This window comes from Pseudophryne corroboree, chromosome 2 (genome assembly GCF_028390025.1).
Source record: "Pseudophryne corroboree isolate aPseCor3 chromosome 2, aPseCor3.hap2, whole genome shotgun sequence".
In the NCBI taxonomy this organism is placed as follows: Eukaryota; Metazoa; Chordata; class Amphibia; order Anura; family Myobatrachidae; genus Pseudophryne; species Pseudophryne corroboree.
Window position 1 is genome coordinate 833806371 of NC_086445.1, and position 18874 is coordinate 833825244.

Sequence of the window (18874 nt, forward strand, 5' to 3'; positions counted from 1 at the left end):
GCTGTGTCCGCGTGGTTGGATGTGCACTTGTCAGCCTGGCGTCTCCTGTCTCCAGTGGCCGGCGCCGCCATTACTGTTTTCATTACCACATGGATTACAAACCAAACTTCCCTCCAAGTGTCTGCATGGGCGCAGCCATCTTGGATTCTGTCAGCTGATCATTTCCTCCAATCTGTTGTCAGTATTTTTAATCTGCATAATTGCCTAGCCAATCCCTTCCTTGCTGCAGGTATAAGTACACTGTGCCTGAGCAAGGAAGGCGTCAGTGCTTTGGTTGTCAAACCTAGTTCCTGTTTGTCTCTCTCCTGTGATTGTCTTCCGGGTTCCAGCTCCTGTCTCGGGACTTCCGCCGTGGGGACCCGCACCAGCATTCCACCTGCGGTGTAGCCTGACTCTCCAGTCCATTGTGGATTCATCTGTTTCCAGCTGCAACGTTGCCTGCTTCCAGCTCAGCTTCCAGCAGAGTACAGCTTCCCTTGGGGGGCCGGTGTCCTTTCTGCACTTTGCCACTCTCCACCGGTATTGTTATTTCTCCGCTCTCAAGTTCTACATTTCAGTTCATATTTCATCGCTCCCAAGTTCATTTATCATTTAACTGGTTCCAGCCAGTATCCACTCCGTGCTAACAACAGTCTGGTTCCAGCCAGTATCCACAGCAGCTGTTTTATCTTCAGCAACCCAGCTTTTCCTGGAACACCAGCTGGCACAATCCTGGGTTATCTCCATTGCTACAGTCGGGCCTGGTAAGGACTTTCCATCTAGAAGATCATAAGAACTATCTCACACTACCAGTGCCCTGTGGCTCCTGCCATCCTGTAGTACCCAGGAACTGTATTTATTCTTTGCTGACTTTTTACGTTTTCTTTTACTGCTGCTGTGTTGCGGAGTTGTCATAATAAACATCATTGACTTTTATCCAAGTTGTCGTGGTCACGCCTTCGGGCAGTTATTATTCATGTTACTTACATGTCCAGGGGTCTGATACAACCTCCCAGGTTCCGGTACATCTCAGCCCCTACAACTGAGGCTGCCTCCCGTCAGCTCAGGCCCTCAGTTGTGACAAATATGTCACTACTGCAAAACCTCTAGGTGACACAAAAACAATGATATCCATGGGAATATAGGGGGTCATTCCGACCCGTTCGCACGCAGCGGTTTTTCGCTGCAGTGCGGAATGCGCATGCGTGGCGGGCGCTGTGTGCATGCGTGACGTTGCCCAGTGACAGGGATGGCCGGGTTACGCCACGGCTACCGACGGAAGTGGTCGCAGTGGCGACTGCTAAGAAGATTGACAGGAAGGAGGCGTGGATGGGTGGATCCGGACCGTTGGAGAGCGTTTTCGGGGAGTGGTGAGTAAAACGCAGGCATGTCCAGGACAACGGAGGGCGGAGGAGTGACGTCAAAGCCGGGCCCATCATCGCTGGATCCATCGCACAGGGTAAGTATGTCCAGGGCTGCTCTACTTCTGCTTGATTTTTTTTTTAGCTTAGCAGGGCTGCACAAGTGATCGCAGCCTTGCTAAGCTACAATACACTCCCCCATAGGCGTGGACTATTGATCGCAGCAGCAGCTAAAAGTTGCTGGCTGCGATCAACTCGAAATGACCACCATAGTTGGAATTAAATGCAGAAACTGCTTAATGACCACAAGTCAATATATAGAAATATAAATTGAAGCATTTCTATAATAATTTCACTACAGAAGTGCTCCCACATTGCAGGCACATAAAATAATGAATGTATTCCTCTGTATGCAGAGATTCTGGCATCTTGCCGTGCACCCTTCCCTATACAGGGTTTTATATTTGTCTTCATCATCACTTGTTCCGACTTATAACTCTGCATGGGACGTAGTCAGGATCGAGTCACCATCCCAGTGGTCACAATCCCGTCAGTGGTATACCGATGTTCAAAATCCCGACGAACCCTGGCGGTAGTATTAGGACTAGGGCTGGTCCCTAGTGGAACGAATAGGCTGTGGGAGGGGGGTTAGGGTCAGGCTTGCGGGATGGGTGGGTGAGTTAGGCTTAGGCTGTGGGGGGGGCGTGTGTTTGGGTTATTACAATATTCACCAAAATGCGTTGGGTTTTGACTGTCAGGATATTGTACCGAACCCTTCTGCATAACCCACAGTTGTGTCAACATCCCTTCCCTGAACGCTGTCTAGATGACAGTGCTCTGTTACTGTCGTACATGTAGATGGTATTGAAACATGCATGTCTGTGTATTGCTGTGCTTGCACACAGTCAGTATCAGAGCATTCCCAGTGCAAAAGCAGGTATACAGATGTGTTGCACATAGATATACAAGGGTCCCATATCAAATTAATCAGCACAGTCTCCTGGTGCTTCCTAGCTGCATCGCGCTGCAACTAAGATGTTTTTTCAGCAAGAATTTACGCCAGACGCTAGCAGAGTCTCACAGAATCTGATGTGCCAAGAGGGCTTGTTTGGAGCAACTGCAGTAATGGTGTATGAAGACACATCTGTGCCGTCAACTTATCAGGCCGCAAAACAGCTTTTGCAGAAACTGACAGATGCATAAAGAAAGCAAACACATTTTAGCAGGACATTCCATGCAATGGAGTTATAGAAGTCAACGTTCCATTTTAATATTAGTGCTGACGAAATATTAAATATTAAAATGAAACGTTGACTTCTATAACTCCGTTGCATGGAATGTCCTGCTAAAATGATGTGGACAATTTCTAAAGCCTGATCAAGCTTTTTTCTGACTGTTATATATATTATATATATACACGGTACATTATACTGTAAACTGTAACTTCTAAATATGCCTGTATCTAAACAGAGCACTTATTAGTTTTATATCATATTGCGACAATGTTAGGAGGAGCTAATTGCATAAATTCACCTATTGCACTGATCCTCTGTGGAAAAGTAAATCTGAAAGTCATCTGAATTGTCGTGAACATACAGAAAGCAACATCGCTCATCAAACTTTGATATGCTGCAGAACGAAAGAAACATATTTTTAGTTTAGTATCTTTTACATACATATAGAAACAACAGAAGCTTTCAAATAAAGAGAATGATTTATTTACAATATATCCAAAACAGAGGTGTACAACCTGGGGGGTATGCTGGAGCTTGTAGTTCCACAGCACATTACCAGCCACAGATAGTTTAGCCCTTCCCCAAAAAATCAGTATGACTGCCAGAGACTCCAGACAGCATATTATGAAGCTATAAATGCTACCACTAAGCTTGTTCCCTTCTTCCATCATTACTTTTCCTCTGGTGCCTTTTAGTATACTGGCCTTCATACGTTGTCAGTCTACCAATCATGTACTGCGTAGTCTCTTCCTATAACTATAACTGAATAAAACCTCTGATTACCACCACATTCTCTGTTATATCTGTAAACTATAGAATAGAGTAGGAATACTGTATATCTTAAATAAAAACTGTTTAACACAGTAGGAGAGATTGCAGTGTAAGCTGCTTGTGTAGAATGTTTCCGTGATTACATAAAGTTATGAGAAAACTCTGCACAATAGGGTCGATTCAATTGTTTTTAAAGCTGCAATGATTAAAGGGTGCCCATTGTTGCAATTCAATTGTTTTGTGTGCTCTTTAATTATCGCTCTTATCGCACCCAATGAGACAAGATGTAGCCACATTAAGCGGCAAAACCTGACTAAACTAATGGGCACGATGGGGAAAAGTGATGTTTGGGCGCCCAAACAGCCGACTTTTCGCACATTTTCTGCTTGCCATCTCCGGGGGCTGTGAGCTGAAATGTTTCAGGTGTGGCTATTGAGCGCCTGATTGGAGCAACAATTTAATAGTTCCAAGAGACAGGGCAGTACGGATGGTGTAATGGTTAGCATTACTGCCTCACAGCACTGAGGTCATGGGTTCGATTCCCACCATGGCTTTAACTGTGTGGAGTTTGTATATTCTCCCCGTACTTGCGTGGGTTTCCTCCGGGTACTCTGATTTCCTCCCACAATCAAAAATATACTGGTAGTCTAATTGGATCCGAATAAAATTACCCTAGCGTGAATGTGTCTGTGTACATGTGGTAGGGAATATAGGGGGTCATTCCGAGTTTTTTGCTCGCTAGCAGATTTTAGCAGCATTGCACACGCTAGGCCGCCGTCCTCTGGGAGTGTAACTTAGCTTAGCAGAATAGCAAACGAAAGATTAGCAGAATTGCAAATAGAAAATTCTTAGCAGTTTCTGAGTAGCTCCAGACCTACTCACAGATTGCGATCAGCTCAGGTCGTTTCGTTCCTGTTTTGACATCACAAACACGCCCTGCATTCGGCCAGCCACTCCCCCGTTTCTCCAGACACTCCCGCGTTTTATCCTGACACCCCTGCGTTTTTCCGCACACTCCCAGAAAATGGCCAGTTTCTGCCCAGAAACACCCACTTCCTGTCAATCACACTCGGGTCACTACAATGATGAAAATTCTTCATTCGGGCTATCCAATTATCGGACGCTTTTTTTCAGCGGGAAAAGGACCCATTTTTGGGCGATAAAATACAAAGATCTAGGAACTTATCCCGAATCCTATGTGTTTTCACACGAAAACAGGACATTCGTCAGGAGAAAAAAATGGGCTACAATTGAATTGCCCCCCAAAAAAGTTGGGCAAAAAAATACAGGAAAAATTTTCAGGGCTAAGTCAATCCCCCCCTTAGTTTCATAGCCATCATTGTTATTGGCGCACTTACACCAGTCCTAACTCTGGGGAGGAGAAATTACAGTGTCTCTTGAGTATGCTGAACTCTGCATAGCCCGCAGATGCGTTAACATACCCTTGCTGAACTTCCGCAACCCCTCAAGCTACAAGTGGAGATGCGACTCAGTCATATACTACACTGAATCACCTGCAAATGCGTGCACTTGGCTATGGAGCATATGCAGCGCGAAAGCACAGATACATCTACCCCACTGTGTGGACTCTTTGGAGAAACAGAAGTGTATTATAGGGTGGATGTTAGACACACATGATGCGCTAGTAGTTCCACAGTCCAATCACACCGTATTGACATCCCCCATCCCCCTCAACATTCTACCAGGTTCCGACTTTCCTAGTTACTGCTGATAAACAAACCTTTAATAAAAATGCTTCCAAAATGTCCGTCCTCTCCACCGACCTGTTATACTTGCCAGTTTTTAATTAAATTACATATTTGAAACATTTGATGGTTAAGCTAGAGATTTTTTTGTACAAACTGTAATATCACCGGATAAACTGTGTGTTGCCAAGGCACCAAAAATAAATCATGAAACAGCTCTTATTCGTAATTAAGTACAGAAGTAAACACGCAGGAGCAGACACATTCTCTGGTCCATAAAAGTGTCATTTTACAAAGACTCTTCCAGGAATTGTTTGGACAGAAAAAAACCACTGCTACTTGCAGAATTTCCTGTCATTACGTGTTGACAATGCCCGTTTTGATTGAAACCATCACGACACCAGCTCAGAAACTGAACTATAAAATTCATGCCATATAATAATATTTATTTCTCATACCTTATGCCTCTTATAGAAGAAGCAGTGAAATTCCACTCATGAATTCCTTTCTGAAAAGAAAAACTGTGTAAGAAAAACATTTACCATAAAACAGGTATTTAAAGTGTGCCAGCCTTCTACAGACAGTGGAGACTCACTAGGCAATAGTGAAATCACTGTGAATGAGGGTTATTGACTCACTAGACGCTGTGCCTTATGAATACTGGTTATAACGAGCCTCAGTGGCCTCTTATTCCTAGAATTACTAACATGCTGTGTCCCCATCAATATTAGCTCAACTCCGCAACATAGCTATCCTCACCGTATAAGGATGACTAGAACAGCTTCAAGATTAAATATGCCATGTTTCTAAGCAGGTTGTATTTTATCTATTGTTTCCAATAAATGTTTAGGAAACTATACCGCCATACTGTATGTCTTTCTGTACAAACAACCACAGTAATAAGTAGTAATAAGTAGATGCCTCCTGCATGCATGTGTGATCCTGTGCTGCGTCTGAGGATGCAGTATCGGATCACTCTGTGACACCATCAGTCAGCTGAGTAACCCTGAGGTTATGCAGACCGGCTGCCGCAGCTCCATCACTGAAACCCTGGCCTCGGCACTCAAACGAAATGGAGGTGACATGCCTCCATTTTGTGAAACTGTGTCCATCCCCGCCCAAACAGATGCAGACTGTCAATCACCTGATGTCTGCAGCATTAACTGCGTATTAAGGGTCCTTTTTACGAACATCGGTATATTGCGACTTTACCCATATAGCAACGAGACTTAAATTAGGCCCCATGTTAATAGATGCCTCTGGCCCTCTTAGTAACACTCCTCCTCTATCGATATACCATACAGAGAAGTCCTAACAAATGGCCTAATTTCTAAACAATTGGGGCTGGGCATAAAAGATTTCTAAATGTAAAAACCTAGTTTCTTTAATCCAGTCTATTTTGTACATGAACAGTTAAATTAATATTATGCGATTGTCAGGGATAAGCCTTATGCTGTCCTTAGGCTGGCTCCAGATACTGTAGATAGTTCTGCCTTCATTTAATATATGAAAGTCTAAGTTTTGCTGTTGGGGTTCTTACCATTTCCACAGGAGATACATGCCATAGCGAAACTGTCCTCTCATCAGCCTCTTTGTTTATTGACACATACGAGGGCTGATAAACCTTTGTTGGCTCCAATACAAGAACCTAGAAACATAATTCCTTTTTACACATGTTTGTTTTCCAAACATTAATAATTGGTCAAAATGTAACCTGACCTGATCATTGTGCCCATCCTGGCATCTAGTAACCTCTACTGGTGTGCTCTGGGTGATCTAGATTAGTCTGCCAAAATTTAGAGGACGCAAATTTATGGTTCTACGGCTGAGTTTAGCCACAGTATCTCATGTGACAAATACCTGCCACTGTTACTAAACCAGCAGGAACTGTGTTGTACAACACTCTGTACTGTATATGCAGTTATGTAGAGAGCTACTGTAAATATAGGACAATTCTCAAATCTGACTTCAAACTACAAAGCTGCTTCTATTCCTGCAATAAGAAATGTGCACATTAGATCATAAAGTTTATAGTCCTTCTCCTGTCTTCTGATGTCCTGCTGCCTTGTCTGTGAATTATTTGTTTCCATAATGATACTGATCTCACAGTTTCCATTATATCACGCCACATGCTGATAAGAAAGATGATTACTGGAGGCAAGACTATTATGCCAGACGTTACGACACATTGTATTAGTGCTACATTTAATAATAACATACTGCCTGTCAGTGGATGAGGACAGGTTAGACAAGAAACTGAAGCTGGGAGACAGTTAAAATAGACACTCCGAGTTAACTTTAAGTAAATAACGAGAGGTACAACTACTGACCTACATGGGCGCAGTTGTATAGTACATTTAGATAAAAACTGTAGAAAAAAAAAAAATCAGATTATTAAAACTCTATATACCGGAAATCTCAATCCATTTGTAGACTCTTTGGTTGCCTCAACAATTATGTCCATCCAAAAATTTAGTCTTTCTTGTCTCGGGGAGTGCTCTGTGTTGAGCTTTTTGAATTGCTGTATTAGAAGCAAGTTCTGTACAACTGATCTCAAGTACCTGGAAAGGAAAAAGAGACATAATCAAACCTAGGTTAGTTTCATAATAAAACTCACCATGACTGTAACAGCAAGGGCAATAGATAGATAGATAGATAGATAGATAGATAGATAGATAGATAGATAGATAGATAGATAGATATTTAGATATTTAGGGCATACAGCTGAAGCCATATAATGTTCTTTGAAAATGTTGTGAGTTTCAAACACATTTAACTTTCACATATAGAGTATCATGCTATGCAAAAAGGTGTACAATGTAGAAAACCAAAGCAAAAATAAATACACATACTGAATAGATACATTTACTTTCTCTTACGTCCTAGAGGATGCTGGGATCCACATTAGTACCATTGGGTATAGATGGGTCCACTAGGAGCCACTGGCACTTTAAGAGTTTGAGAGGGTGGGCTGGCTCCTCCCTCTATGCCCCTCCTACCAGACTCAGTTTAGAAATGAGTTAATTTAGGCACAGGGAGGCTGCTGACCGCTCACTTCTGCAGCATGCCGCCACCCCCTTACACAGCCAGAAGACTTCGTGGCGAGTGAGTCACCGGCACCCCTGGCAAGCGAGGAGCCGGTGTGAAGATGGCGGCAAGAGGGTAGGGAGTGCAGTACTAACTGCGCTCCGGGGTTCAGCGGTACATAGTGCGGCGCTGTGAGGGGTGCCCTGAGCCAGCGCCTATACCTAACATTGGTCAGAAAGCCTGTCAGGGTCCCTGGATCGCTGCCAGCAGAGATCCTCAGGCCAGTATAATATAATGAAGAGCGGGAAGCAGCGCCATGTTTGGGGAGCAGAGCTTCTCCTCAGAGAGGACCCAGCAGCGTTCAGTGCCATTTTCCTGCCTGCAGTTCCTGTACAACAGACGCTGACAGGGAGAGCTGTCCCTCCAAGCAACTTCAGCTATCCTGTGCGGTACCAGGGGGTTGTAGAAGGGGGGGGGGGGGGGGGGGGGAGAGGAGGCTGTGTAAAGTTTGTGTAGTCTATTAAGTCACACAGATAGCGCTGGTAGTTTTATTAATTCTACCTCAGAAAGTGCTGTGTGTGGGTTGGCTCCAATCTCTGTGTCTCTCTGTGGCATACTTGGGGGGAAACGGTGTCTGACAATTCCGTGTGTGTGTGTGTGTGTGTGTGTGTGTGTGTGTGTGTGTGTGTGTGTTATTATCTCCCATAGCCATGTCTAGGGACTCTGTGTCATATGCTGCAGAAGATGTTTCCTCTCAGGAGGGATCCATTCCATGTACACAGGATTGTAATGCTTTATCTCAGATTCCTATTGTTGAGCCTGAGTGGTTAACTTCTATCAAAGGAATGATCTCTCAGATCTCTACTAGGGTAGCTAATACTGAGACTGAAACTCAGGTGTTGAAGAAATTTATGGCAGTCTGGTCAGGCTCTGTTCCTATTCCTGCAAAATACCCTAGCATGTTCCCACAGAAACATGCACTTGCCCAAATTATGCAAGATGACACGGATACCGACTCTGACAAAGCAGACGGTGATGGGGATGTGCTGGGGGGAGGGGGGGGGGCGACATCCCTTGCTAAGGGGGTGCAGCTCATGATTGAGGCCATTAGAGATGTGTTAAATATTACTGACACAACACCTGAGCACGTTGAGGAGGGTTACTGCACAGATAATAAGAAAGCCTTGGTAACCTTCTTTGCATTTCTAAAGAATTAAACGCTATGGGGTATATGCAATTCCAGGCGAATTGCGGCACTTTTTCGCCCGTTTTTAAATTCGACAGTCGAATTCCGGCAGGTGGGTGCCGGAATTCGACATATGCAATAAAAAACGAATTCGACAGTCCCGCTGTCGAAAAACGGCCGATTTGACGGATTTTGATTAGATTTATAAAAATGTTGAAAAAACGGTAAAAAAACGGTAAAAAACCCGAAAAAAATTGCGTGGGGTCCCCCCTCCTAAGCATAACCAGCCTCGGGCTCTTTGAGCCGGTCCTGGTTGCCAAAATACGGGGGGGGAAATGACAGGGGATCCCCCGTATTTTAACAACCACCACCGGGCTCTGCGCCTGGTCCTGGTGCAAAAAATACGGGGGACAAAAAGAGTAGGGGTCCCCCGTATTTTTTGTACCAGCACCGGGCTCCACTAGCTGGACAGATAATGCCACACTTTTATACAGCGCCCTGCGGCCGTGGCATTAAATACCCAACTAGTCACCCCTGGCCGGGGTACCCTGGAGGAGTGGGGACCCCTTCAATCAAGGGGTTCCCCCCCCAGCCACCCAAGGGCCAGGGGTGAAGCCCGAGGCTGTCCCCCCCATCCAAGGGCTGCGGATGGGGGGCTGATAGCCTTGTTGAAAATGTAAGAATATTGTTTTTTGCAGAAGAACTACAAGTCCCAGCAAGCCTCCCCCGCAAGCCGGTACTTGGAGAATCACAAGTACCAGCATGCGTGGGGAAAATGGGCCCGCTGGTACCTGTAGTTCTACTGCAAAAAAATACCCAAATAAAAACAGGACACAGACACCGTGAAAGTATAACTTTATTACATACATGCCGACACACATACTTACCTATGTTGACACGCCGACTCTGGACTCGTCTCCAATGTCGACGTCCGGGGTACCTGAAAATAAAATTATACTCACCTGATCCAGTGTCCAGTTCTTTTATTATAATCCACGTACTTGGCAAAACAAAAAAACGCATTTACCCGAACCAGACGGACTGAAAGGGGTCCCATGTTTACACATGGGACCCCTTTCCCCGAATGCAGAGACTGTCACAGAAGGTCCCTTCTGCCAATCAGGAAGCGCCACTTCGTGGCACTCTCCTGATTGGCTTTGCGCGTCTGAGCTGGCAGACAGCGCATCGCACAGATATTAGCTCGGAAGGGCATTCCGACCAAGGTTATTCCTACCCTGATACAGGCTACGAAAGGAGTAACGTCTAAACATTACCATCGTATTTGGAAAAAATATGTATCTTGGTGTGAGTCCAAGAAGTTTCCTACGGTGGAGTTTCAACTGGGACGGTTTCTCCTCTTCCTGCAAGCAGGTGTGGATATGCGTCTGACTTTGGGATCTGTAAAGGTCCAGATTTCGGCCCTATCAATTTTCTTCCAGAAACAATTGGCTTCCCTCCCTGAGGTTCAGACTTTCCTGAAAGGGGTTCTGCACATCCAGCCTCCCTTTGTGCCACCTACGGCGCCCTGGCATCTTAACGTGGTGTTACAGTTCCTCCAATCGGATTGGTTCGAACCACTACCGGAGGTTGAGGTCCAGTTTCTCACGTGGAAGGCTGTCACTTTGTTGGCCTTAGCTTCTGCTAGACGTGCGTCGGAGTTGGGGGCTTTGTCTTGTAAGAGCCCCTACTTGATCTTCCATGAAAATAGGGCTGAGCTCCGGACATGTCAGCAGTTCCTTCCGAAGGTTGTGTCGGCATTTCATATCAACCAACCCATTGTGGTGCTAGTTGCTACTGACTCCTCAATTTCATCAAAGTCCTTGGATGTTGTAAGGGCGTTTAAAATATATGTGAAGAGGACTGCTCGTCACAGAAAATCGGACTCTCTGATTGTCCTGTATGATCCCAAGAAACTTGGGTGTCCTGCTTCTAAGCAGACGATCTCTCGCTGGATCAGGTTCACTATCCAGCATGCGTATTCTATGTCAGGATTGCCGTGTCCTACGTCTGTTAAGGCCCACTCTACTCATGAGGTGGGTGCTTCCCGGGCGGCTGCCCGGGGTGTCTCGGCTTTACAGCTTTGCCGAGTGGCTACTTGGTCTGGGTCGAACACGTTTGCAAAGTTTTACAAGTTCGATATTTTGGCCTCTGAGGACCTGATGTTTGCTCAATCAGTTCTGCAGGAGTCTCCGCGCTCTCGCACCCATTCTGGGAGCTTTGGTACATCCCCATGGTACTAATGTGGACCCCAGCATCCTCTAGGACGTAAGAGAAAATAGGATTTTAATTACCTACCGGTAAATCCTTTTCTCGTAGTCCGTAGAGGATGCTGGGCGCCCGCCCAGCGCTTTGTAATCCTGCAGTGGTTACTTAGTTCAGTACTGCTTAGTTCTTGGTCAACTACTGTTTTGTTACTTGGTTAAGTAATATTGTCAGCCGTTGCTGATTTTTCAAGCTGGTTAGCTTGGTTTGCCTTGTATGTGTGAGCTGGTGTGAATCTCCCACTATCTGTGTAATAGCCTTCTCTCGAAGTTGTCTGTCTCCTCGGGCACAGATTCTAAACTGAGTCTGGTAAGAGATGCATAGAGGGAGGAGCCAGCCCACACTCTCAAACTCTTAAAGTGCCAGTGGCTCCTAGTGGAGCCGTCTATACCCCATGGTACTAATGTGGACCCCAGCATCCTCTACGTACTACGAGAAAAGGATTTATCGGTAGGTAATTAAAATCCTATCTTAAATTGTGACGCTCCAGAAAGCCAAGAAAATTACATGGAATAACAGGCAATAGCTATATAAGAGTATGAAAAGCGATATTATAGGTACAGTTGATATTTATGAAGTAACAGTGAGTAGAAACGTTTGTCCCCAACAAAGTCCCAGGACCTCAATTAGTAAAACCATAGGTGACCTCTGGCTGGGACCATAGCACTAATGTATCTCATAGAAGAGAAGACAAAGTATAGCATAACAGTTTATTTCTAGATTCACTGCACGGAATCATACAATTTGGGGATAAGATATATATATATTTATTTATTTATTTTCAATAAATGTTTATTAGTTTTAACGAACCAATACAAAACAGGCAAGAAGGATAGGTTAATACAAAACAAAACTTGTGCTCGTCATACAGAGAGCAGAGATATACAAAGCAAAATAATATAATCTCAGCAGAGTAAGTTATCTCAAGTATTGGTAACATTGGTGTCAACAAGTACAACATTAAATGCAAACGTACATTGAATAAAAAAAAAAGTAAGAAGATTCAAGATAAAGAAAGGATGAAAATAGGATTTTAATTACCTACCGGTAAATCCTTTCTCGTAGTCCATAAGGGATATTGGAGAGACTTAGTACGATGGGGTATAGAAGGGGTCCAAAGGAGCCAGTGCACTTTAAATTTCTTCACTGGGTGTGCTGGGTCCGCCCCTCTATGCCCCCTCCCACAGGCCGTTATAGGTAAAACAGTGCCCGAAGGAGAAAGGACATATATGTGAGAAGGAACATAATAACAAAGAGTGGTGAGATTTAATACCAACACGCAACGAACATATAACAACCAGCAACGGCTGGTAACAATAACAGCAACAGCTGAACAGGTAACCACATAACAGAGAGCCTGCAGAAAAGTCAACGCACCGAGGCGGGCGCCAAATATCCCTTATGGACTACGAGAAAAGGATTTACCGGTAGGTAATTAAAATCATATTTTCTCTAGCATCCATAAGGGATATTGGGAGACTTAGGGGGTCATTCCGAGTTGTTCGCTCGCTAGCAGTTTTTAGCAGCCATGCAAACGGTATGCCGCCGCCCACTGGGAATGTATTTTAGCTTAGCAGAAGTGCGAACGAATGTATTGCAGAGCGGCTACAAAGTTTTTTTGTGCAGTTTCAGAGTAGTTCAAAACCTACTCAGCGCTTGCAATCACTTCAGACTGTTTAGTTACTGTTTTGACGTCACAAACCCGCCCAGCGTTCACCTAGCCACGCCTGCATTTTTCCAGGCACGCCTGCGTTTTTCCGAACACTCCCTGAAAATGGTCAGTTGATACCCAGAAACGCCCTCTTCACGTCAATCACACTGCGGCCACCAGTGCGACTGAAATGCCTCGCTAGACCCTGTGCAAAACTACATAGTTCGTTGTGCCCGTACGACGCACGTACGCATTGCGCCACATACGCATGCGCAGAACTGCCGGTTTTTAGCCTGATCGCTGCGCTGCGAACAAATGCAGCTAGCGATCAACTCGGAATGACCACCTTAGTACGATGGGGACGTACCTAAGCTTCCAAACGGGTGGGAATGTGCGGAGACTTCTGCAGCACCGCCTGCCCAAACTGGGAATCCTTTTTGGCCAGGGTATCAAACTTGTAGAACTTCACAAAGGTGTTCTTCCCTGACCAGGTAGCAGCTCGGCATAGTTACAATGCCGAGACTCCACGGGCCGTCGCCCAGAAAGATCCCACTTATCTTGTAGAGTGCTTTTTTAGAGACTTAGGAACAGGTAAGGCTGCCGACACATAGGCCTGTTGGATAGTAAGCTTAAGCCAACGAGCAATGGACTGCTTTGAAGCGGGACACCCCTTTTTCTGTGCATCATAGAGCACAAACAAGGAATCCGTCTTTGTGATCTGAGCCGTTCGCTTGACATAGATCTTCAAGGCTTGCACAGCATCCAATGCCTCCAGAGGAGCAGAACTGTCAGAACTGCACGGAACCACAATAGGTTGATCAGGTGAAAGGCAGAGACAACCTTCGGCAAGGAACTGCTGCCTAGTCCTGAGCTCCGCTCTGTCCTTGTAAAAGACCAAGAATGGGCTCTTACACGATAAGGCCCCCAATTCTGAGATACGTCTAGCAAAAGCCAGGGCCAGTAACATCACTGTTTTCCACGTGAGGTACTTGTCTTCTAACGTCATTAGAGGCTCAAACCAGGAGGACTGTAGAAATTCCAACACCACATTCAAATCCCAGGGTGCCGTAGGCGGCACAAAAGGAGGTTGTATGTGGAGTACCCCTTGCAAGAAGGTCTGAACTTCTGGTAACAGTGCCAATTTTCTATGGAAGAAAATGAAGAGAGCTGAAATTTGGACCTTAATGGAACCCAGACGCAAGCCCTTATCCACACCAGCCTGCAGGAAACGCAAGAAGCGTCCCAAGTGGAACTCTGCAGACGGATACGTGCGTTCCTCGCACCGAGACAAAGTCAAGTCCATAAATATTGGGACATCGACACAATTCTCATATTTTGGGCTCTATACACCACCACAATCAATTTGAAATGAAACAAACAAGATGTGCTTTAACTGCAGACTTTCCGCTTTAATTTGAGGGTATTTACATCCAAATCAGGTGAACGGTGTAGGAGTTACAACGGTTTCTATATGTGCCTAGGCTGGAGGACTGCAGCCACCACAGGAGGGAAATCCTGGCCTGAGGTGACAGCCGAATCATCCGGTGCATCTGTAGATGTGATCCGGACCACTTGCTCCAATTGAAATGTTCTGGCATGGAACGTCCCATACTGGATCGCCTCGTATGAGGCGACCACCTTCCCCAACAATCTTATGCAAAGATGGATGAATACTCAAGTAGGTTGGAGCACCATGCGGACCATCTCCTGAAGTTGCCTCGCTTTGTCCTCTGGGAGGAACACCTTCTGGGCCACTGTATCCAGCAACATCCCCAGGAACAGGAGTCGTTGGGTCGGCTCCAGGTCGGACTTCTGTAGATTGATAATTCACCCATAGTGTGACAGAAGTTGGATATTGTGGTCGATATGGAGCAATAAAAACTCCCTGGATCTTGCTTTTATCAGAAGTTCGTACAGTGAAGGGACAACATTGACCCTCTGGACCCGGAGTTGGAGCATCATCTCCGCCACCACCTTTGTGAATACCCTCGGAGCCGTGGACAGGCCAAAGGGTAGTGCCTGGAACTGGTAATGATCATCCAGTAGGGCAAACCTCAGATAAGCCTGATGAGGTGGCCAAATTGGAATATGAAGGTAGGCGTCGTTGATATCCAAGGAAACCAGGAATTCCTGTTCTTCCAGGCCCGCAATCACTGCCCTCAGGGATTCCATTTTGAACTTGAAAACCTTCAGGTAAGGATTCAAGGACTTTAGATTCAAAATAGGCCGTACCGAGCCGTCTGGCTTTGGTACCAAAAACAGGTTGGAGTAATAACCCCTGCCTCATTGTGGTATCGGTACTGGAACAATAACGTGGGACTGGACCAACTTTTGGATGGCCTGTTGTAATGTAACCTGCGTATCCTCCAAAGCTGGCAAGCTTGATTTGAAAAATCGTTGGGGAGGAGAACCATCGAACTCCAGCTTGTAAGCCCTGGGAAATGAGTTTCCTTACCCAGTTATCCTGGCAGGAGCCTTCCCAGGTACGGCTGAAGTAACGCAGATGAGCTCCCACTTCGAGATCTCCTCGGGGCGGGGTCACCGTTATGCTGAGGACTTAGTGGAAGCAGAACTGGTGCTCTGTTCCTGAGAACTGGTGGTGGCAGGTCTTTTTGACTTACCTCTGATGCCTCTATTCGCATTGGAGGCACCTCTGGCCCTAGATGGAAATCTGTTAGACCGAAAGGACTGCACAGATGGCCCCGGGTAGGAAAGCCTAGCCGGCAGGACCCCACAGGGGAGAAACGTGGATTTCCCAGCCGTGACTTTGGAAATCCACGTATCCAACTCAACCCCAAAGAGCCATTACTCAGAAAAGGGGAGGGATTCCACACTGCGCTTTGATTCTGCGTCCGCTATCCACTGACGCAACCACAAAGCCCTGCCTGCCGACACTGCCATGGCAGAAGTCCTAGCATTAATATACCCCATCTCCTTAAGCAAGTCACACAGGGCATGTGTAGTGTCCTGAATGTGCTTGAGGAGAGTCACCATAGTGACCAGAGGCATATGCGCGGAGATGCCCCCCTGAATTTGAGTAGCCCACGAATGAATGGCATGGGTCACTGCTATGACCGGCCTCTGCGATACAACTTCTGCCATGTAAATAGATTTGAGTGTAGCTTCTATTTTTCTGTCCCCAGGATCCTTTATAGTAAAGGACCCCTTGGCAGGCAGCACCGGCTTTTTGGACAGTCGAGAGACTGATACATCAACCCCGGGGGTTGCTCCCAAAACGTCCTACCTTCAGGAGAAAATGGGAAAGTGCGCAAAAAAAAAATGTTGACACTTCAAATTTTTTGTCTGGATTTTTCCAGGCTAACTTGAATAAGTCAACTAACTATGTAGAATCAGTGAAAGTGACATTAGGCTTGTTTTGTGTAAAGAAAAATGATTGCTGTGACACAGCGTCCTCTAGAGGGGGCTTTAACACATCCCGTATAGCCAGAATGAGGGGTTCAGTACCCTGAGCAGAGTCGGAATCCCCCCTAATGCGATCCAAGTCCTCCCCATCCTCCTGTATATCCTCATCTGAATCAGAGAGTAGAGCAGGCAAACCACGCTTTTGTGGTGCTGCATGAGAGCGGGGCTGTGTAATATTTGCCCTAGCAGCTAAATCTGCAACAGCCTGTTGTAGTAGCTGAGTTTTCTGTACATTAGCAGTGAGCTGGGATGACATATCAGACATCATAATTTTAAGAGACCCTATCCAGGAGGGCTCTGGACCCTCTCCTCCAGCCCATTCACTGATTTGTGAAGATTGGTTGCATTATTCACAAGAATCAGAATCAGATGATACTGGAGAGAATCTAGTGTGACATACACTGCACAGCTTGTGTTTACCCATTTTTCACAGTAAGCACAATAACATACACATACACACAGACAGTAATACTTTTCAAGCCTGCACTTACTGTATGTGAGAGGAGACACACACAGAGAGAGACACCAGCACACCCCTAGCTGCACAGCTCCAGTGAGGCTAACAGCTAATTATATCACAGTAACACTAATAATTTCTGTCCTGTAGAGGACCCAGACAGTGTACAGTAGCGGCTCTCCTCCTTTGCTACACCATGTACCAGTTTTCCAGCGTGTCTTGTGAGGCAGGAAGCGCTGTGTGCGCTGTCTGTGGCTGCCTTAAGCAGAGGAAGGTGCCAAAATGCCGCTGGTCTGAGGTAGCTCCACCCCCTCCAATGGCGCCGGAGCCATAGTGATTTTTTTATACTGGCAATGTCTCCTGTTTGCTTAAAAACATCACACAAGTGCTAGTTCAAGCTATTTGAAGCCAGTCTAGACGGGGGACTCTAGGGGGTCACCCCCAGGAGGGTCATGTATGCTGCGTCCACGTTCAGCCGCACTTTGAACCGGGGGACCCCCCTAGCGGGGGCCCCTGGTTTGTACTCACCATAGTTGTCACCTTCAGGCATATGTTAGGGGTGTGCGGCATGCTGCAATTGTGACAGCCAAGGTGCAGTGCCCCGCTGAACAACAACCCCTCAGGACGGTGGTCCTACAGCGGGGAAGCGGCTCTGCACCTCACAAGGCTGGTGACCGTTTTCCCCCCTAACTCCCACGGTGCAGGTATGCTGTTGCCCAAAACATGGGTTCAGAGGGAACTTTCCGAACCCAGTATCAACCTAGAATTGGAAATAACCTTATTCCAGAAAGGATGGAGAGAGCAACAGTCCCACCATATATGCAGTGAAAAGCCCGTGTCACTGTTACAGCAAATATCCGGAACCCCAGTGAACATTTTGGCTAGCGTGAGGGGACGCCTGTACCAGTGGACAAGACTTTAAATTGAATCTCAATCGCAGAGTAGCTAATCGAACTAACAAAAGTAGCCTGGGAACTCCTTTTCCAATCTGCCTCTTTTAAGTCAATCTGCAAGTCCTGATCCTATTGTCTCGTTAATTTGGGGCGATCTGAAAACTGATGTTCAATCAAATGCTTGTAGCATCTTGAGAGAAAATGTGGCGGGCGTGAGGAGTCACATGGTCTCAAAAATAGTTAGGGGTCTAGCAGCAGGCAATCTCATTCTACACCCGGATACAAAGTGCTTCACCTGCAAATACCTCCAAATCTCAGAAGAAGGTAAGAGCTATTAAGATTGTACTGTAGGGCCGACACGTGTCACCCCACATAGTTTCCATAGGGCAAAGCCGGGGGAAAGTCAGGATTGCCAAATAGCGGGGTTCAGTGGGAAAGTTCGAGGACACATACGGAAGGATCCACAATCTATTCCAATGAGCCAATGTGAGACCGAAGGTGGGGTGGGGAATAATCGGGACCTTAGAACATCAGGGGTATTGGCCTATTGGTGGCAGCAGAGATTCGTTCTCTATAAGAACCCACTGTTTGATATCTGTCGCCCTAGACCATTCCATAGTCCTATTTAGAATGATGGCATCGTAATACAATGAGAATAAATATCTTCAAATTCGGCACTGGATCCAATCTTTCCTCTACTGAGAGGGTCTCCCGGTACTGTCCCTGTTCATGTCCTCTCACATTTATCTTTGGCCCACCATAGAGGAGGCATATCTTTTCGGTACTCCATACTGTTGACCATGAACCAACTTGATAAGATTGCAGCCAACTTAAAATGGGAACAAGACCTGCATTTATGTCTACAAATCTCATAACTGGTCCAAGCTATTTTTTTCTATATTTACGATGTCCAAATGTATGTC

At 45.9% G+C, this 18874-nt stretch overlaps 1 protein-coding gene across 2 annotated transcripts in view; it reads right to left on the minus strand.

Annotated features, from left to right (window-relative positions):
• The window catches only part of MAP3K15 (mitogen-activated protein kinase kinase kinase 15), a 471487-nt gene that overhangs the window by 132255 nt on the left and 320358 nt on the right, over positions 1 to 18874 (minus strand). For both annotated transcript variants that reach the window (XM_063955733.1, XM_063955732.1), the window contains exons 10-13: positions 7463 to 7613; positions 6593 to 6700; positions 5511 to 5560; positions 2874 to 2969 (exon numbers count right to left, since the gene is read on the minus strand). In XM_063955733.1, coding sequence (XP_063811803.1) covers positions 2874 to 2969; positions 5511 to 5560; positions 6593 to 6700; positions 7463 to 7613 — 405 coding nt within the window. The remainder of the gene's footprint in view (positions 1 to 2873; positions 2970 to 5510; positions 5561 to 6592; positions 6701 to 7462; positions 7614 to 18874) is intronic.